The 21983-nt window shown below is 40.1% G+C and overlaps 1 protein-coding gene across 1 annotated transcript in view; it reads left to right on the forward strand.

The window, feature by feature from the left end:
- The window catches only part of LOC108436027 (collagen alpha-5(IV) chain-like), a 65420-nt gene that overhangs the window by 13849 nt on the left and 29588 nt on the right, over positions 1-21983 (forward strand). The window contains exons 3-21 of the mRNA XM_037530860.1: positions 3208-3297; positions 3826-3870; positions 4265-4309; positions 7027-7089; positions 7172-7222; positions 8482-8508; positions 8611-8679; positions 9189-9251; positions 9749-9784; positions 9864-9911; positions 11654-11728; positions 12196-12240; positions 13575-13637; positions 14002-14046; positions 16029-16085; positions 18385-18426; positions 19245-19323; positions 21618-21653; positions 21787-21954. Of these exons, the coding sequence (XP_037386757.1) occupies positions 3208-3297; positions 3826-3870; positions 4265-4309; positions 7027-7089; positions 7172-7222; positions 8482-8508; positions 8611-8679; positions 9189-9251; positions 9749-9784; positions 9864-9911; positions 11654-11728; positions 12196-12240; positions 13575-13637; positions 14002-14046; positions 16029-16085; positions 18385-18426; positions 19245-19323; positions 21618-21653; positions 21787-21954 (1147 nt within the window). The remainder of the gene's footprint in view (positions 1-3207; positions 3298-3825; positions 3871-4264; positions 4310-7026; positions 7090-7171; positions 7223-8481; positions 8509-8610; positions 8680-9188; positions 9252-9748; positions 9785-9863; positions 9912-11653; positions 11729-12195; positions 12241-13574; positions 13638-14001; positions 14047-16028; positions 16086-18384; positions 18427-19244; positions 19324-21617; positions 21654-21786; positions 21955-21983) is intronic.

Consider the following 21983-nt stretch of genomic DNA (forward strand, 5'->3'; position numbering starts at 1 on the left):
AACCAGCAGCCTTCCGGTCATGAGGCTGGTTCCCTAACCTCCAGCCCACGACTGCCCAGCCTTTATATAAACTAGTGGTTTATATAAAGGGACATTAATCTCAAAGGCAAGCGGCTACTCAGGGCACCAGCTCTGCATTTTTACTGGCCAAAACGTCTTTGGACATTATTATTTTATGTTATGCTAATTTGGTGTGATAAAGAAATTTCAGCTTTGGCCAGTAGGGTGTCTGACACATCCTCTGCTCCACCCCAAACTAAAATAAGTTAGTTAAGTCAAAATAATCATGCCTAATTTTGTGGTTAAGATGTAAAGTCATTCAGATGGGCTTGATGTGAAACAATTCTATAAACGTTTTTTGACAATCCTTTGACCTAAGACAGCTTTTATAATCTATTCATAACAGAGAGGACATTCAAACGAAAATGTTGTACCTGAAATGTTTACTTTGAGGTTTACCACTGCTTTACCGTTACATGGAGAAATCTGAGTCAGTATGCTTTTCTACAAAGAAAGACTTCAGAGTAAACCACCAATCTCTCAACATTGAATTGTTCAGAAATTTGGAAATAGTGGTGGACTTCTCCTTTAAAGAGAACAACCTTAAAATCTTTGCATTATATACCAAATATAGGCAAACTGGAAAGCAGGAGCAGTAGTCACAAAGCTCCCTCAAAAATGACCACAGAATTAAGTCAGCTTTGTTACCACATCCCAAAAATGGTACGTTCTGAGCGTCACCAAGCTGGAATTTATGGTGGGTCTGACGTTCAGAAGCTGTTTGTGTTCAATAACTCATTAACAATGACCTGATGTTAAGAGTGTGACCTCTGAGCAATGGAAAAAAGTAGCATAGTCAGATGAAGTCATTTATGATGTAAAACACCTGACCAGCTCCATCACCACATCTAAACAGCTTTAAACTTTAAAAGTAAAGTGGTGCACAGTGTGTGACGCAGATTTCTACTTCTTCTGGAATGGAGTGTATGCCAACACTCAGAACTTTAATGATTGTATTTCAATAAGCGCTGAAAGACAAGAGGTAACCCTTACTACTTACTGGACATTAAAGGGGCCTTCTGGTTGTGGCAGAACAAAGGCTGCTCAGCAAGCTGTTAGGCATGAGGACAACACCTCACACCCCCTGCATGCTGCACTGGAAAAAGCAGAACACATTCAGTGGCAGACCATTACAGCTGCACTGTGCTAGAGTGCCGTGTGAGATCTTTACCCACTGATATACGGCTCTACAACAAGTCTCCTTACAGCAGAAATTCCCCTTTGAATACACAACCTTTAAATCTTTGCATTATATGCCAAATATAGGCAAACCTGAAAGCAGGAGCAATGGTCACAAGAGGTCGCAAAGCTACAACCTCAAACATGGCCACAGAATTGAATCAGCTTTTCTGTGACCACATCCCAGAAATGGGATGTTCTGAGCTTCACTAACCTGGAATTGATCTCCTGCTGTCTGAACTGTGCTGCACCACATCACTGTATCTCCTCTCCTGTTAATACACACTGTGTACTTGATCATAACTTATTTAACCCATCCGTGAAGTGAATACACACACACTAGGGGGGCAGTGAGCACACTTGCCCAGAGCAGTGGGCAGCCCTATCCATGGTGCCTGGGGAGCAGTTGGGGGTTAGGTGTCTTGCTCAAGGACACCTCAGTCATGGACTGTCAGCACTGGGGATCGAACCGGCAACCTTCCGGTCACAGGGCCAGTTCCCTAACCTCCAGCCCACGACTGCCCATACAACAGTAAAACAGTAATACAGCATCATAACCCTCAGCCTCGCCAGTTTGACAAAATTCACACTTACATGTTCATGTTTTTGTTCTTCAGTGTTCTCTCACTACATTACCCAGCATGCATTACAGAACGAACTTGCATCAAAACCTTTGTGAACCTGACTGCTAGCCGCTGAACTATAGGCTAATAAATATAATCAAAGTAGCATTAATGCAACTCTTACCTTGCTCTGCATTAAAATCATGAGGAAAACAGCAATTCTATCTAATTAGCAGAAAAGGGATGCCAGAGATGAGTTTTTTACCCTTTCAGTCTGAGAAAAGCCAAACTTGAGAAGGTATTGATATGGCCACCTTGCTGACTGTAGCTTTTAGCTTGTTGTCCTCCTCGTAGTCATTTGATTAGTCCATTCTCTCTATTGTAATGATGAATTGAAGACGAATAATGAAGTCACTACAATTATATACACATAAGAGCTGCAAAACATATCACCCAAAAAAACACCCCAGAGCACACTAATGTTAATGTGTCATTTGATTCATCCATTCTCTCTATTGTAATGAATTGAAGACGGTTACTACAGTTACATACATGTATTAATGAGCTTAAACATATCACCTCCCAAAAGAAAAACACCCCAAAGCACACTAACGCAGCCTCGTAACCCTCAGACTCATCAGTTTGACAGAATTCACATGTTTACATGTTCATGTTGTTCTTCAGTGTTCGCACTACACTACCCAGCATGCATTACAGAACCACATCAAACAACTTTTGTGAGCCTCTGTGGTATCAGCCAATCCTGACTGCTAGCCTAGCTGCTGAGCTATAGGCTATCAAATCCAACCAAGCTAGCATTACTGTAATTTACCTCAGTCATAAATCTTGAAAACAGCAATTTTATCTTTATTTAGAAATAAATGGATGCCAGAGATGAGGTCTTTTTTACTCTCAGTCTGAGAAAAGAAGCCAAACTCTGGTATCTAGATAGCCACCTTGCTAACTGTAGCTTTTAGCTTGTTGTGCTCCAGTCCTTTGATTCTTCCATTCTCTGTTGTAATGAATTGACAGTTACTTCAATTATAGACACAATAAAAAAAGCTTCAAAATAGATCACCCACCCAAAAAACACCCAAAGTTCATCCCACCTTCATTATCACAACTGGCCTTTCCTAATCGTTAAACTGTAAAATCTTACTCTAGAGACTAAAGCAGCACCTGTAGGTTGTGAATAGACATGCTTACAGACGTAGTGGTGGTTAGATTTATTGTGGCCAGAGATTCCTTTTGATATATAATCAAGTGATTCATACGAGAGGTCCCCTTCTGGATTTTTGTAGGCATAGCTCATCTGTAGCTGTGTTTACACTTTAATTACATTCATATCTCATACATCTGAAACTACCTCCATCAAGTGACTGTCTCGATCACTGATTTCCTACAGGGTGAAAAAGGATATCCTGGTGATCCTGGGCTTCCCGGATTAAAGGGCTATTCTGGAGCTGAGGGTCATCGAGGTCCTCCAGGTGAAAAGGTAAAACGCTGTGAAAGTGTTATGTCATTTAATGTAGAAAGGAACAAACTGTCATGTGTCACTGTTATTTGTTCACCATTGCATCCAATAGGGCTGCACAATGTATTATTACAACATTGGCCTTTGTATTGACCATACACTCTGCCTTGACTCCAGGCTTTACTTATTTATCTTTTTAAAAAAAATTGGAGGGGGGTTGGTCTTGACCCAGTACTAGGGTGGCTGGGAGGCTGTGTGGGGTGGTCTGGCCTGCCACCACTGCTGTAAAAAAATCCTAAAGGAAACACTGAAACAAAGATTCATGAATGCGCTATTATAATGTATTGAAACACAGATCACAATATGTAGCAAAATAATCATATGGCATTTTGTCTATTTAGCGCAGCCCTAACAACCAGTAAGTTATATATACACACCATCAATACATGGTAATGCAAATGTAAGCTTTTGAGGCATGTGTAATAGTGCTTTAAAATATTTCATCTGGTTATTAAATTGAACTTTAAAAATTGATTTTTCTTCTTTAAGGGAAATGCTGGTCCTGTGGGTGCCCCAGGGTCGAAAGGAGACTGGGTAATATTTGTTGTTACAAACACTGTAGATGTTTGTGTGAGAGACAGACAGAGCGAGTGTGTAGCTGTGTTTGTCCGATGTCCTGTAAAAGAGTGCACTTGAATGAATGTGCACTTGTGTGTAAAGAATCAAACATGGTTTTATTTGCTTAAACACAAAACACAAAATGTGGATGTTCTTGCTCACCTACAATGAACATCCAGTTCCCTGCTGGCTTTGTAACTCACTTTTCCATCACACAAATATTCCATGAATGTTATTTTAGAAACACTTAGTTCAGCTGATGAGCTCCAAAACAGGGGACTGCATTTTATGGCACCTCGGAAAAGAGTAGCTACACTGACGTTGAAAAAAGTGACCATCTTGAACATTAGTGTCTTGTGTTTTTTTTTAGGGCCTCGTCGGAAATCCAGGTTTCCTTGGAGCTCCAGGTTTGCCGGTAAGGTTACAGCAGAGTTCTGCCAGTGCAATTTTACTGCTGCTCACTAGCTTCATACAGTCATATACAAAAGTTTGTTAATTTTTTTTTCTGAAAGTGATAGATGAATATGAGAGGCCGTTTAGGCCAACATTCCAAGTTTTGCGTAAGATGGCGAGAGAGTGAGAGGCTTGGATGGCGAGAGAGTGAGAGGCTTGGGTGGCGAGAGTGAGAGGCTTGGGTGGCGAGAGTGAGAGGCTTGGATGGCGAGAGAGTGAGAGGCTTGGGTGGCGAAAGTGTGAGAGGCTTGGGTGGCGAGAGTATGAGAGGCTTGGGTGGTGAGAGAGTGAGAGGCTTGGATGGCGAGAGAGTGAGAGGCTTGGGTGGCGAAAGTGTGAGAGGCTTGGGTGGCGAGAGTATGAGAGGCTTGGGTGGTGAGAGAGTGAGAGGCTTGGATGGCGAGAGAGTGAGAGGCTTGGGTGGTGAGAGAGTGAGAGGCTTGGGTGGCGAGAGTGTGAGAGGCTTGGGTGGTGAGAGAGTGAGAAGCATGGGTGGCGGGAGTGTGAGAGGCTTGGGTGGTGAGAGTGTGAGAGGCTTGGGTGGCGAGAGTGTGAGAGGCTTGGGTGGCGATAGTGTGAGAGGCTTGGATGGTGAGAGAGTGAGAGGCTTGGGTGGCAAGAGTGTGAGAGGCTTGGGTGGTGAGAGAGTGAGAAGCTTGGGTGGCGGGAGTGTGAGAGGCTTGGGTGGTGAGAGTGTGAGAGGCTTGGGTGGCGAGAGTGTGAGAGGCTTGGGTGGCGAGAGAGTGAGAGGCTTGGGTGGCAAGAGTGTGAGAGGCTTGGGTGGCAAGAGTGTGAGAGGCTTGGGTGGCAAGAGTGTGAGAGGCTTGGGTGGTGAGAGAGTGAGAAGCTTGGGTGGCAAGAGTGTGAGAGGCTTGGGTGGTGAGAGAGTGAGAAGCTTGGGTGGCGGGAGTGTGAGAGGCTTGGGTGGTGAGAGTGTGAGAGGCTTGGGTGGCGAGAGTGTGAGAGGCTTGGATGGCGAGAGAGTGAGAGGCTTGGATGGCGAGAGTGTGAGAGGCTTGGGTGGCGAGAGTGTGAGAGGCTTGGATGGCGAGAGAGTGAGAGGCTTGGATGGCGAGAGAGTGAGAGGCTTGGATGGCGAGAGAGTGAGAGGCTTGGATGGCGAGAGAGTGAGAGGCTTGGATGGCAAGAGTGTGAGAGGCTTGGATGGTCTAAATAGCCTCTCATAGATGATTGCATTCTCTACAGAGAGCGCCTTAAATATGAGTTTAACATTATAAAAAATAGATTTTAATGTTAAATGATAAACTTTGCACAAGCCACATTATTTATTTTGTCCACTTGACAGAATGAATTAGTTTCTCTAGTTAAACTCACTTCCTTTCATACTCCCCTTATTTCAGTCTCATTCCACCCCTCTAGTTTTACAGTAGTTCATTCACTTTCCCTCATCATTGTTTCAGCTAAAGCTGCTGTTTACGTCTCACTGCAGTATCACATTTTGCTGGCTTGGTACATAACGTCACCTTCTACAGTTAAAGCATGCTACTGGGCTTTATCATTATACTAACAGCAGGATTAAACTTACAGGACTTACATGGGCTCCACTTTACCTTCCTGGTCTGGGAAAAAGCCCAAGCTTAGTTTTACCTTAAATGTCCTTAAATAATGCCTGGACAACTTCAGACAAGCTCATTAGGACCCTATTGAAGGGATCCATTTGAAGGGGGTGTTAAAGGGGTTCATATAGTTTTTTCAATATAATTTGATCTTGTTCATTCTGTAGGGTTTAGCTTGTTGTGATTGAAGTATGGACTGTGTAGAGTTTGCATGTTCTCCCCGTGTCTGTGTGGGTTTCCTCCAGGTTCTCCGGTTTCCTCCCATAGTCCAAAGACATGCAGTCAGGCCAATTAGACCTGCTACATTGCCCCTAGTTGTGAGTGTGTGAGTGAATGTGTCTGTCTGTCTGTCTGCCCTGCGATGGACTGGCGACCTGTCCAGGGTGTATCCTGCCTTCCGCTCAATGACCGATGGGATAGCCTCTGGCACCCCCCCGCGACCCTAAGGGAGAAGCGGCTTAGAAAATGTGTGTGTGTGTGTGTGTGTGTGTGTGTGTGTGTGTGTGATTGAAGCATGCATTTTGAACAAACTTTTCTTGGATTCTGCATTTACTTTATCAGTTATTGTCTATGATTATTATTGTCTCCCCCTGCGGAGGAGAAGGACTGGTATGTGCTGGGTTGGGTAGACCAGTGAAATCTTTCTATGAGCACCCCATTTCTGTGTAAGAGGAGGAGACTGAATTGGTGGAATGGTAAAATAGTACAATGGTAAGATGTTGCTTCCTCATAGTCTGTAAATAGTTTTTGTTTTATTTTCTTCAATTTCCCCCCTTTTTCCGCATCTTTCACTAAATAAACTCCCTTGCACTGAATGTGCCACTGTGGTTTGTCATCGCTCTTTATTAGAACTCACAGCCCTGTTGGAGCATATCTACCCTCACCTGCAAGCAGGGTGAGACCACTATTTGTTAAATTCAGCAAATAAACCATAATTGTGTATTAAATTGTGCAGATGTGTGCTCTCTGTAGAGGATGCGTTCACATATTTACACTGAGAACATCAACAAAACGTCGTTTGACCGGGGGCGCCTGAACTTTTGCACACGACCGTACATGACATGAGTGTTTGTGCCATTTTTTCTGTTTTTTCTTTTTTCAGGGCACTCCAGGAAATCAAGGTCCTGTTGGTCCACCTGGTAGCCCCGGGTGCAATGGCACAAAGGTATCAAATCATACCTTTGAATTATAATACATTAAATGCATTTGAATGTGCACTACTAATTATCATCTGTTTCTGGCCACAGGGAGACGTAGGTGAACCTGGCTTTCCTGGCCCTCCTGGCTATGGACCAAAGGTAAGAAAGCATCTTGATTATGGCAGCGTCGGTTATTATGGTCATAAGCCACAAGAGGCCATGGGTTACTGTGATTTTAGTACAGGAAAGGGTGTAAAATCACAGTAATGCACTGCCATGAGTGACTTATTGCTTTTATAAAATGTTGGCCAAAATAAAATATATTAAAATACACAATGTATTAGATAATTATTTAAGTTATTATTAGTAATAATTGGCATAAACAAGTATTCCGCCAAGAAATGTAGTTCCTTTAGAGTACGGTATTGTTGATAATCAACCATTCAGCGCTGCATGAGGAGAAGAACGTTTGGTCGCCAATCACTGTAAACTGCAGACATTTCATAATTTTTAACACTTTTTTTCATAGAATAGTGAACATATGATAACATCACTGTTTAATGCATATACTTTCAGTCTATAAGTACTTTTTGGTCACCAAATCATCACCGTGAGTCTTCTGACAGTCTGACAATGCCACTTTTCTCACACTGGTGCTGAATCTCAAACAGCTCCCTGCTCCCTACATAATGCACTACATAGGAATTTACGTACTGACTCTTGCAGCCCAGCAATGCAAAATATCTCTAAAGATGGTCATTTGGGATTCATCCAGTGTTACACAGCACACTATTTAGCTAGGACAGAGCTGTTTGCGTCAGCCTGGTTTGGACTGAAACAGGGACAGTTGAAGTGTGTAAGACATTCAGGGGACATTTTTAGACTTTTATATTGCAGTTTTTCAGTGAATCATACTGTAAGTACTTTAATTCAAGTCTGTGACATTGATGTTAGAGTTGTTTAGCATGTTCATTGTCTTTTAGCCAGCGGACCAGCCTGGTTCTAGTTAAGAAAATAAGGCGTCAGCCCCTCAGTTTAAACACAAAACACGTCTTACTTCATCAGTACACTCGGTGCTCCATGTCATCAGTGTTAGTCAAAGATTAATCCATTAATAGCAGAAGGTTTTTTGTGCTGTGGTAAAGTGATACAGAGTTCAGTCGTTGTGAGGCGGTCATTGCCATGGTATATTGTGGATTTTACAGCGGTTTCGAACGCGGCTCAGCCAATCAGATTTTAGGACAGGAACTACTACTGAGAAAGGTTTTATAATATGGCATATTCAGTATCTCTGAAAGGGTAACTTTATTATACTATAAAATAAAAATGTTTAAAGTTGTTCTGCAATATTTCTATTAGTCATCATGGAATATTCACATGTAAATGTGACAGGTGGCATTTAATTTTTTTTTTTCTAGGGAGCTTCTGGCTTACCTGGGCCAAAGGTGAGTACCTACCATCATCATCATCATCATCATTATCATCATCACTTTGAACATCACAGCCCCAAAAGCATTTACCTCCTTCTTATTTGTGTTGTGTGATAGGGTGACCCTGGTCCATCAGTTCCAAGTCTAAAAGGACTCCCTGGACCTCCTGGACGTGATGGTGCTCAAGTATGCAGTTCTCTTTGTTTCTCTCATAACTTGAAGACAAATATCTCTGAATCTCTCTCCTTACACAGAAAGTGCAAAATAAACACTACAGTTCCGTTCTTATTAGGAGACTCACTTTCAGTGCAGACACACCTCCAAAGTTCAGTCTTCAGTTTCTGAAGTAACCAAACACTTTCAGTGATGTTGAGGTCTGGACTCTGGGGTGGTCAGTCCATTGTTCAGCCTCCTTGTTTGCTGTGTCCGTCTCTTTTTCTCAGTGAGGTTCTTCCTGACAGCTTCACATCCTTTCAGACCCACAGTGCCGAGTTGTCTTCTCACAGTGGAAGGATGGACAGAAACACCTGTGGATGTTTTCAGATCTGAAGCAGCTTGATTTTCTCTTCTCTCTCAAAAGCTCTTCTCTCTCAAAAGTACTGTTGGGGGCAGTTTTGATGGTCTACCAGGTCTTGCGGGTGGTCTGTAGCTTTGAACCATTATAGAAATAAATGTAAGGCTTTGGTGTCTCACAGGGCCCACAAGGTGCACCCGGCCACGATGGATTGGCAGGGCCTGAAGGTTTCAGAGGAACTGATGTAAGTTTCTTTGCCTAATGTGAATCCATATTAGTGTTGGTTTCATAATACTTGAACAGTCAAAATACTTAAAGCATAAAACTGATATATTTCACTTCTATGTAGATTTGGAGCTGTAAACCATTTTTGCAGTAGCTGATAGCACAATAAATGTAACTGTGCTCCCATCCAAATGTTTACCATATGACAAATGTAGTACAGTATATTTTGTTTTGATTTTGGAATGTAATAGCAACATATTGCAATATATTTAAAGGCCCATATCCTACATTTCTCTTGTGTTTTATTTCTTCCCTTGTGGTCCACTTATAACGTCTGTGTGGTTTTGAGCACCAAAAGTAATTATAAGTAATTCGTTTTTTACATGACTGTTTTCCGATCTCTCTGTCTGACCACTGAAGAACAGGGTAAAAGGGGGCTAACAAAGTGTCAGAGAAACAGATGGACTACAGTCTGTAACTGTAGAACTGTCTGAGTTGTTGCCTCTGTTTCTGCAGGGGCCTAGAGGACCTCCTGGACCTCCAGGACTAAAGGTATGCTTTCAGTACCATTCTTATAAAACTGAAACTGTTTACCATCGTTATATATGAACTTGTGTATATGTGTGTTTAGGGTACAGAGGGACGGCGATCTGGTGTTCCAGGACCTCCTGGTCCAAAGGTCAAGCCTCATCTAATTTTAACCTTTCATCACCCTGCATGCTAATGTTCCTTTTCGTAGAGAGAAACTTCATGGTACCACATTATGTTAAAAGAACTCTTTCAAATATAGTGTTCGAATATAGCTACGCTTAGTACCTACTTACCAAAAGTACTGGGACACGTATTTCAGTTGAAAGGGGTTTTACTGGAAAAGTTAAAAACATACAGGTCTGTCTTTGGCAACTACATTATTTGTCACGAATGACATTGGGCCTAATTAACCAAGTTTTTTCTCAGATTTGTTCTTGAGAATGGTCCTAAGGAAAAGTCTATGCTGGATTCATGACGTGTTCTTAAACTGCAGAACTTTTCGCACCTAGACTCCATTCTTGCCTAAGAACAAACGTCAAATAAGAAAACATTGGTGAATATCAGAATCTAATCAGAATCTACGACTGTAAACTGTCCCATGCATAGGATCATTTACCTTTGTTCCATAGGACCATTTATCATTGCTGAATGGGACAGTTTGCCATTGCTCCATAGGACACTTTCCTGTTGCCCATAGGACAGTTAACAGTTGCACCATAGGGCAGTGTACCATTGCTCCATAAGACCTTTACCTATGCTGCATATAACAGATTACCGTCGCTTCACAGAATGGTTTACTGTTGTTACGCAGGATCGTTTACCATTGCTCCATAGGACCATTACCTATTACTGGATGGGATGGTTTTCTGTTGCTCCATAGAACAGTTTACCGTTACACTATAAGACAGCTTACTGTTACTAGGACCTTTTAATGTTGCTACATAGGACAGATTATTGCAGCCTCATAAGACAGTTTACCATTATTTCATTAACATTCATTAACATTATTTCATTATTTCATTAATTTTCAACAGTTTTCTGTTGTTCTAAAACTCTTTTTAGTGTTGCTGCATAGGAAAGATTACGGTCACTCAGTAAGACAGTGTACGATTGTTGCATAGGGCAGTTTACTGCTGTTCCGTAGGACTTTTTACCCTTGCTGTATAGGACAGATCATTGCGCCATAGGACAGTGTACCATTGTTGCCTAAGACCATTTACTGTTGCTCTATAGGCCAGTTTGCTTTTGTTCCATAGGATCATTTACTATGGTTGCATAAGACAGTTTACATTTGCTCTGTAGGTCAGTTTACAGAAGCTACAGAGGACCATTTACTGTAGCTCCACAGACTGATGTGGAGTTAAGTGAGTCTTTATTTGTGATTTAATTTAGTGTGCTGTCTTGTCTTGTCTGTGGGTTGTCATGCCATAACCATGTCGTGTGTTGTCTAAGCACAGCCAGATGCTGCTTCTGACTTAATCCCATTTAGAACAAACAAGTCTTCCTTCTCAGTGCATGCTGCCTGTCCTCAAGATACTGTACACGGTTCATTTTGAAATATTATCCCTTTCTTAAATTTCAGAATCCAGCACTATCATAATGTGGAATGCCTTCCAGTTCACATACAACCTTTTCAAAATGAAACAAATTGTTAAAAAAATATTTCTTGGGTTATTAGAAAGGTGTCCCAGTACCTTTGGTAGAGTAGTGTATATGTTTCAGTTATTTGTATTTGATTGCCTTCAGCTGAATATTGCCTGTCACAAGCTTAGCCTCTGTATTCTGCTCGCTGTTGCTTTGCAGTGGTCTGTTTCTGCCTGCCCTTCACTGCTGTTTTAGAGTTCTTGTGATCATAATGTACTGAGCCATGACATAAAAGACTGTGTTTAGGGAGATCAAGGAGCTCCTGGGATACCTGGCCCAAAAGGAACAAAACTTTATGCAACTGCAACTAAAAATTTAAAGGTAAGATTTGTTCTACACCATGCAAAGCAAAATATTATCACCTACAAACTTGGTCAGAATGTAATTTTACTTTGTCAGGCTTCATATTGGTGCATATTGGGGCAGTCATAGACTGGAGGTCAGGGACCCGGCCTTGTGACCAGAAGGTCACCAGTTCGATCCCCAGAGCCAACAGTATGTGACTGACTTGTCCTTGAGCAAGACACCTAACCCCCAACTTCTCCCCGGGCGCTGTGGGTAGGGCTGCTCACCGCTCTGGGCAAGTGTGCTCACTGCCCCCTAGTGTGTGTGTGCTCACTAGTGTGTATGTGGTGTTTCACTTCACGGATGGGTTAAATGCGGAGGTGAAATTTCCCCTTTGTGGGACTAATAAGGGTCTTAATCTAATCTAATTTTACACTATATCTACATTTTCTGTGTATGTATCCCTGATAAATTAATATATAACTAATAAACATGTTTACCAGGGTGATCCTGGGGATCAAGGCGATAGAGGCTGTCCTGGTAGACCTGTGAGTATTTTCACAAAGATATTTATCTTAGATATTTAGACATTATATTTTATTAAGATAGTTTTATTAAGATATTAGATTTATTTATTTATGCATTCTGTGTATGTGGTGTACTGTTTAGTCTTGTTATTGTGTTTGTTTCTTTTTTCTAAGGTTCCAACAAATAATTAAAAAAATATGTCATGTTGATGAAAAAAAATGTGAATATGGTAAACAAATTTAAATAATCAACACCTTTATCAGTTTTTTTGAAATCATGCACTCCTGAACTACAGGTGCAATGCAAATACATTTCCTACTGCTCCAAATTGCTAGCTAGCTTAAATGCCCTCCATTTCTGAAAATAACTGAGTATGTGCGTCCAGAGCTGTAAGAAAATTATTCAGACGGCAGCGTAAACCTGTGTGGCTGATGTTTGCACATGATCCAGTGAAACCTTCAGCTTTCCCCCATTCACTGACTAGACTTTGGTTCACTGACTTTTGTAAACTTGCCATTTTAAATAGCAGGTACTCCTGTCAACTAAGCATGACTGGTATTGCGTTCATTTTCATGTTTATTCCAGGGCTGCAACAAATATGGAATAATATTTGAGAAATTTGATAACAAATACTCAAAAATAGTTTTGCTATTTTAAATCCTGCACTAATTACTTTGATCACTAATTACTATTACTAATCACTGATACCTTCAAATAGTGCCTGCAACTATATATATATATATATATATATATATATATATATATATATATATATATATATATATATAGGGTTGCCAGATTGGACAGGATTACTCAGATTTGCATTATATGCTACATTATTTATTTAAAATGACATTTTCCTTTATTGTAGTATTTTATTTAAGCTCCATTATAAAGCATGTCATCACTATTGGACCAAAAACACATATCTCCAAAATAGTAACTTTTCAGGGAAAGAAAAAATACATTTAAATAATTAATGGAAGTTGATCTAAAAAGTTTTAAACTTCTATTAAATGATTTTTGACCATTTCTACAGCAGTAAAAACAAATGAACAACATCAACAACCAAATATATAATTTTTTATTATAAATTATTATTATATGCAATTGTATTTATAATGATCCATAAAATAATAATAGTGATTAAAATAATATTTTTTTTCATTCAGTCATTAGAGGAATATATATATATATATATATATATATATATATATATATATATATATATTCTTATAGAATATTGGAATATTGAAGATAATATCAGACAGAATGTTGAAAATGAAAAGATTTAATATTTGCAGTCCTGTTTGTTTTTTTCTTTATGTAATGTACTATTTTTTCGTGTCTATAGGGAATTCCTGGCTCTTCCTGGCAGAAAGGGGAGAAGGGGGAAAAAGGTGACAGTGGTCCTGAGGTAAATACTGGCTTGAAATTTTTTCTCTTCAGAAACTGCCCCAGAGCCGTGCAGATTACAAACAGACTGCGAAAGAAGATCTAATGGTTAATAAAGTCAGTGCATTAATGTATTTTTCTTATGCTGTAATTTTGAAGTATTTCACCATTAAAAGTGCATTGAGGAAGGTTTACTGTAGCTTGGTAGTTTTTTTCTGTCTGTGGCACCTTTGCTGTCGTCTAACTGCTTGTAGACAAATGCAAATAGTAAGTTATTGCATTAGTAATAGAGCTGCAGTTCAACACTGTGGCTGCTATAATCAGCCACATTACACACTGTTTGAAATGAGGAGCGCTCACTGAAGTATTGACTGTTTTACATTTAGGGAAAAATAGGGAAGGACGGAGACCCTGGAATCAGAGGATCAACGGTAATGCTTTTAATTATTTACTGAATCTATAGATTTGGGTGGTGGGGGAGTGTCAGCATCCTTGGTAAAGTTTGGGCTGGCGGGGGATCATAAAAGATGTGTGGTTAAATAACTCAGTCTCACACTGGAACCACCAACCAAATATATTGATCCTGAAGGGAAATTTCAGTGTTTCAGTAACAAGACATATGATTGCACATAAACTTACATAATCTATGCAGAAAAATACAAATAAATGTAGACAGAAGCTAAAGAGAAATAAAATAAAAGTATATCTATATGCATATTTACATGACATGGGACAGATTTGTTGTATTTACTAAAACCTTACTGTAAACTAAAAGCACATATTATAGACATGACTAACTCAGAGTTGCATCAATATTGTAGTGTAAAGTGCACAGTGAAAGTATCATTACAGTAGTAGTTGTGATGTATTGCACAGTGTGTGTTAATCAGAGAGGAGATACAGTGATGTGGTTCAGCTCATTGCAGACAGCAGGAGATCAGTACCGTCTCTGCAGTAAGGAGACTTGTTATAGCAGCGTGTAAGAAAGATCTCTAGCACAGCGCAGCTATAACAGTCGGCCACTGAATGTGCTTCTCTGTTTATCTGTTTACAACCCCAATTCCAATGAAGTTGGGACGTTGTGTAACACATAAATAAAAACAGAATATATGATTTGCTAATCCTTTTCAACCTAAATTCAATTGAATACACTACAAAGACAAGATATTTAATGTTCAAACGGATAAACATTATTGTTTTTTGCAAATATAAGATAAGATAAGATAATCCTTTATTAGTCCCACAGCGGGGAAATTCACTCATTTTGAATTTGATGCCTGCAACACATTTAAAAGAAGTTGGGACAGGGGCGTGTTTACCACTGTGTTACATCACCTTTCCTTTTAACAACACTCAATAAGCGTGACACGACGTCCATGATTTCCAAAAACAGTGTGAAATGTGGACTCGTCAGACCACAGGACACTTTTCCACTTTGCGCCAGTCAATCCCAGATGAGCTCGGGCCCAGAGAAGCCGGCGGTGTTTCTGGGTGGTGTTGATATCTGGCTTCGCTTTGCATGGCAGAGTTTTAACTTGCACTTGTAGACGGAGCGACGAACTGAGTTCACTGACAGTGGTTTTCTGAAGTGTTCCTGAGCCCATGTGGGAATATCCGTTACAGAATGATGTGGGTTTTTAATGCAGTGCCGCCTGAGGGATCGAAGGTCACAGGCATTCAATGTTGGTTTTCTGCCTTACCGCTTACTTGCAGAGATTTCTCCAGATTCTCTGAATCTTTTGATGATATTATGGACTGTAGATGATGAAAGCCCTAAATTCCTTGCAGTTGCACATTGAGTTCACAAAGTGGCGAACCTCGCCCCGTCCCTGCTTGTGAGCGACTGAGCCTTTCAGGGATGCTCCCTTTATACCCAATCATGACACTCACCTGTTTCCAATCAACCTGTTCATTTGTGGAATGTTACAAACAGGTGTTTTTTGAGCATTCCTCAACTTTCCCAGTCTTTTGTTGCCCCTGTCCCAACTTCTTTGGAACGTGTTGCAGGCATCAAATTCAAAATGAGTGAATATTTGCAAAAAACAATAAAGTTTATCCGTTTGAACATTAAATATCTTGTCTTTGTAGTCAATTGAATGTAGGTTGAAAAGGATTTGCAAATCATCGTATTCTGTTTTTATTTATGTTTTACACAATGTCCCAACTTCATTGGAATTGGGGTTGTATTTATTGCTCTTTATAGTTGTTTTTTTAAGTGTTTTGATGGAATACGTTACTAAGTACATTCAGGGCAGTCTATTCAGCACCAGCATTCACTACTTTTGCCAACGTTATTTTGGCAGTGGCAGTAAAATAGACCAATGAGATCTACTTTGTTTACATTATTTTGTGCATGTAGGTATGCGTATTAATGTGTGTGTGTGTGTGTGTGTGTGTGTGTGTGTGTCTTAAGGGGGAAAAAGGACATCATGGTCCTCCAGGATATCTTCCTGGCCCTTCAGGAGTCAAGGTCAGTGCAAACAGATAAACAGATCCATGTACACAATTTTCTCAATGCTTTCAAGAACTGTTTATATAATGATACATGATGCTTAACACTTCTGGACTGAAGGTGAAACACCTGCGAGTATATTAGGGCTGCACGATGTGGACATAAAATCTGGTTCAGTAAAGCTGTTAGATATCATGATGACAATATGAGTAGCAATAAATTATATTTCATATATTGTATGTGGTTGTGCCACAAGTACAGACAGTATAAACATAAATCTAACTAACTAAATATATCTAACTAGCAAAAATGCAACATTTATTAAAGCATTTTTTAACAATTAACAATTAAATAATGAAATGCTAAATGCTGCAGACCTGCAAGCACATTTATGCAACGTGAGGCTGAGAAACAGTCAACGTTCCCTGAACAGACTGCAAAAAATGAATAAATGTGTATAATTCTTTATGTACACTAGAATTCAAAGGTTTGGAATCACTTGCCATATTAATAATTGCTCTTATATTGTCTGATACTGACTTATACAGTGTTTTGAAATACTGTAAGCTAGATAGTAGAAGATGTTTTAAGATGTTTTTCTGGATATTTCAAGTTTTTGTAGCACATTTAATAAAAAAAAGCCATTAAATGCTAAATAATATATTATAATGATCTTTTTATAGGAATTTATTTGTGTTATCTGCCTGATCGCTGTGCTTAATGGTTTTTGCTTCATATTTGGCAACTTTTTCAGGCATTTTAAAATCTCCATCTCCATCTCTGTTTGTCATTTGGACATGTCTTAGTTGTTCACAGGTTCCTAATGATTACTTGACATCTGTGAAGTTATAGAGTAGTAGCATCATAATTGCATCATGTAATACATTTATCTGCAACATTTTATATACAATCTATTGAAAACAGTGATCCGAAATATTTGAACTGTGGTTCCAGACTGTTGAATGCTAGCGTATGCTTAAAAAAACAATTAAATACACTATATTTACAAAAGTTTTCACTCACCCATTCCAATCATTGAATTCAGATGTTCCAATCACTTCCATGGCCACAGGTGTATAAAGCCGAGCCCCTAGGCCTGCAGACTGCTTCTACAGACATTAGTGAAAGAATGGGTCGCTCTCAGGAGCTCAGTGAATTCCAGCGTGGTACCGTGATCGGACGCCATGCTACAGACCTCCAAACTTCATGTGGCCTTCAGATCAGCTCAAGAACAGTGTAGAGAGCTTCATGGAATGGGTTTCCAGGCTGAGCAGCTGCACCCAAGCCTTACATCACCAAGCGTAATGCAAAGCGTCGACGAGTCTGGGTTTGGCGGTTGGCAGGAGACGGTACTTGTCTGATTGCATTGTGCCGAGTGTGAAGTTTGGTGGAGGGGGGATTATGGTGTGGGTGTGTTTTTCAGGAGTTGGGCTCGGCCCCTTAGTTCCAGTGAAAGGAACTCTTAATACTTCAGCACCAAGAGATTTTTGACAATTTCATGCTCCCAACTTTGTGGGAACATTTTGGGGACGGCCCCTTCCTGTTCCAACATGACTGAGCACCAGTGCACAAAGCAGGTCCATAAAGACATGGATGAGCGAGTTTGGTGTAGAAGAACTTGACTGGCCTGCACAGAGTCCTGACCTCAACCCCATAGAACACCTTTGGGATGAATTAGAGCGGAGACTGTGAGCCAGGCCTTCTCACCCAACATCAGTGTCTGACCTCATAAATGCGCTTCTGGAAGAACAGACAAAATTCCCATAAGTTTAAACTTTGTGGAAAGCCTTCCCAGAAGAGTTGGATGGATTAAGCATGGGATGTCACTCAAGTTCATATGCATTTGAAGGCAGATGAGCGAATACCTTTGGCAGTATATTGTATATATGTATATATATATATATATATAATCATCACATTTGAAGTATTTTAATGGGTTAGTAGAGTAGCATAGAGTAGTTTTGAGCTGTACACGTGTGTTTTGTAATGTATTGTTAGCTGAATGGTTATACAGGAGTGCAGCATTTAATCCCAGTGCGGAGGAGAACTTGTTTGGTTCTAATAAAGGTTGTTATTAACAGTAACACTATGCTACCACCAATCCAGTCACAGCAGGTTGGTGATGAGGTACCTTAAGCCATTATGTCTTGACAGCCATTAACAATGTTTATCATGGGCACTTATATAATGATAATGATAAAAATATGATTTATTGTGCAGCCCTATTTTAAATAATGCATATTTAATCCCAGAATATGCAGCTAGATATTGTGTGTGTGTGTGTGTGTGTGTGTGTGTTGCACTCAATCTTTTCCAGGGAGAGAAGGGTGACAGTGGTCCAATGGGTCCTCCTGGAGAGGTCTGTGAAGCATCTATTATTAATTTCATGGGGTGGACAAAATAACAGAAATACCACGTGAAATATTCATCCTCACTGGCCATTATATCAGAAACGCCTACCATACAAGTGCAGTTAGTATGATACAGTTACAGTGGAAAGGGCTCACCACAGGACCAGTGTCCAGATGTTACTTGGGTGGTGGTCCATGCTCAGCACAGCATTAGGTGTAAATGTAAAGGTACAAATACGTACTTTTCACCTGAAAAACGTATTTAAGGTGCACAACTGCACCTTAAAACCACTGTTGCACCTTTGAGAGAACATTTTACATTGTTTATACCTTGATGAACGAACAATGATTGTGCATAGTATCTTTATTTGAAGCAGCATACAATGATTTTTATTCAATGTTTTGCAAACTGCACTGCACTAAAAGTAATTTAACTGGCCTAATTATACTCGCTTTGTAATGAAACATGTATTTAGTGTTCTTTTAGTACTGACAATATCCACGATATACTCAGAAAAGCATATTGTGACATACTGTATCATGATAACAATAAAATATCGTCATATTGCCCAGGCCTACATGATATAATAGTCCTGTTTAGTACAGGACATAATCTGTCATGGCAATTGAAGACAGTCATGTGCTATCATATGATTATGGTACGATAATATCAGTGTAATGTAGCAAGGTTCAAGTAAAGTGTCCCCAAATCTTACATATCATTAAATAAAAATCCATCATGATGAGAGTCAAACACTCAAAAGTGCTGCACCAACTTCACACGTCTTACTACAACATTTCTCCACACTCATTTGTCATTGTGCAGGTTAGCGGGTATTTTCCACACAAAGGATTTCAGGGGCCACCTGGTCCTACGGGGCTACCTGGATTGCCTGGGAGCCCAGGTGAGTGCAAGGAATACTAAGGAGGAAATACAGGGTTAACAGTTACCACCAAATAGTTTATCTTATCAATCCTTCATTAAGTTCAATCAGGTGATGGAATTTAACACATCCATGCATTTTTTCAGTGAGTTCAGTGTGAGATCAGGAACTAAACCTGTGTTCTTCTAACTGTATTCTTTTGGTGATAGGAACCAGGATTCAGCATGGCTACAACACAAATATAGCCATTTTATTTACTATCCAATTTACAATCCAGTTTATTACTAACCCCCAGAGAACCTACATCAGAAAATGTGAAAAAAAAAAAATCTTGGCGTTAATGTATAACTGCTAATTCACCCTTTAACCTTGGAGGTTGTTGCCCAGACTGTTGGTCACATAGCAACGCAGACGACAGTCTTGTTGTCAGTAAGCACCCAGCTGGTTTCCTGATGCATTTAATCTGCGGCGAGAAACTGTCAAACAATAAAAAGTTAAGAGGCTGAAATCAGCTACTCGTTCGCCAGCTTCTTATTTGAATTGTCCCATTCCAAATGCCAAATGTTTTCAGTGGTGACAGGTCTGGACTGCAGGCAGGCCAATTTAGCACCCAGATCCTTATTAATATGGAGCAATGCTGCTGTAATACATGCAGTGTAACAACTGGGAGTGAGGAGGTGGACGCATATGCGGAGATAAGTGAGTTTTATTTTGGGCAAATCCAGGGTCATGGTTGGAACAGTCAAGGTTCATACAGCCAACACAGAGATCGCGGGACAGACATGACGAACAGAACACAGGATAAACACAGAGAACAAATAGCAAACGTATAACTCAAACAAGCATACACATAATCACGTCAAAATGAATCAAACAACGCCAACAAAGACCAGCAAACACAAGGGGCAAACACAGGGCTTAAATACAAAACAAGGATAACGATGGACAGGCTGAAAACAGGTGGAAATAATCATGGGCCGAGTCACTAAACGAGGGGGCTGGACTAAGAACCAAAACAGAAAACACGTGGACTAGACCAAACCACAAACACATGCACAGGACTGGGAGGGGCCAATCGTGACATGCAGAACATGGTTTGACAATGTCTTGCTGAAATAATAAAGGCCTTCCCTGACAAAGACGTCGTCTGGACGACAGCATATGTTGCCAAAATGTGTATATATTGTTCAGCATTAATGGTGCCTTCATAGAAGTGTACATCACCCATGCCATGTGTAATGATGCTCCCTAAACCTTCATGAATACTGGCTTTTGAACTGTGCACTGATAACAAGCTGAGTCGTCTTTAGCCCAGAGGATGCACTGTCCATGATTTCCAAAAAGAGTTTCAAATGTTGGTTCGTCAGAACACAGGACATTTCTTCACTTCACCTAAGTCTATTTTAAATTGGCTCAGGCCCAGAGAAGGGGGCAGCGTTTCTGGATCCTGTTTATATTTTTTTATTTAAGAGTTTTAATTAGCATTTGTGGATGCAGCAACAAACTGTTTTCACAGACAGTGTTTTTTTTCTTCTTTTTTTTTTTTAAAGAAGTGTTTCTGAGGCCATGCAGTGATTTCCACCATAGAATCATGTCTATTTTTAATGCAGTGCTGCCTGAGGGCCCAAAGATCACAGCCAGCAAATACTGTTTTTTGGCCTTGTGCCTTGCATACAGAGATTTCTCCAGATTCTCTGAATCTTTTACTGATATTATGCACTATAGATGATGAAAAGCAAAAGTTCTTTGCTATTTTATGTTGAGAAATATTATTCTTAAATTGTTGCAATATTTGCCCACTCAGTCTTTCACAAAGTGGTGAACCCCTTCCCATCTTTACTTCTGAAAGACTCCGCCTCTCTGAGATGCTCATTTTATACCCAATCATGTTACTGACCTGTTGACAGTTAACCACCAGGTGTTTTTAGCATTACACAACTTTACCAGCCTTTTCTTTTCCCTGTCCCAACTTTTTTGGAACATGTCGATGGCATCAAATTCAAAATGGGTATATATTTTTCAAAAACAATACAATTTCTCAGTTTCATTTGATTTATTGTCTTTGTACTATTCTCAATGAAATATAGGGTTTAAATGATTGGCACATCATTGCATTGTGTTTTTATTTACATTTTTGACAGCATCCCAACTTTTTTGGAAATAGCATTCTATTAATATTTTTTAAAATATACATTAAACTCTTAAATTCTTATGGTTGATCTTTGTTGTTCATGTCACACTGATGCTGAAATAGAAGGCGATGTCTAATTTCCCAGTGTTTATTATGTGATTTCAATTAATTTTATCTTTTGAAGGTGTCCCAGGGTTTCCTGGACCTCCAGGCATACCAGGTAGATGAACTGTAAATCCTACCTCTAGTTCATGGTGGTTGCACTTAACATCTTCTAAAGGTCATAAAATGATCAGACACTGTTATTACCACATATAAATAGATGATAAATTGTTTCTTGTTTCTGTTTGTAGGTGTTTACTCTGTCCCTGGACCTCCAGGGTCAAGTGGGCCACCTGGATTAATGGGGCCCAAAGGAGAGAAGGGTGACCCAGGCCCACATCAGTTTGGACCCCCTGGTATAGATGGACCTCCAGGACCCCCAGGGCCCCCCGGAGACCCAGGCACATTGGCGCCTCCAGGTTTCAAAACTTTGCTATTCATGCCACTT

The sequence above is a fragment of the Pygocentrus nattereri genome, chromosome 19, assembly GCF_015220715.1.
Source record: "Pygocentrus nattereri isolate fPygNat1 chromosome 19, fPygNat1.pri, whole genome shotgun sequence".
Classification (NCBI taxonomy): Eukaryota; Metazoa; Chordata; class Actinopteri; order Characiformes; family Serrasalmidae; genus Pygocentrus; species Pygocentrus nattereri.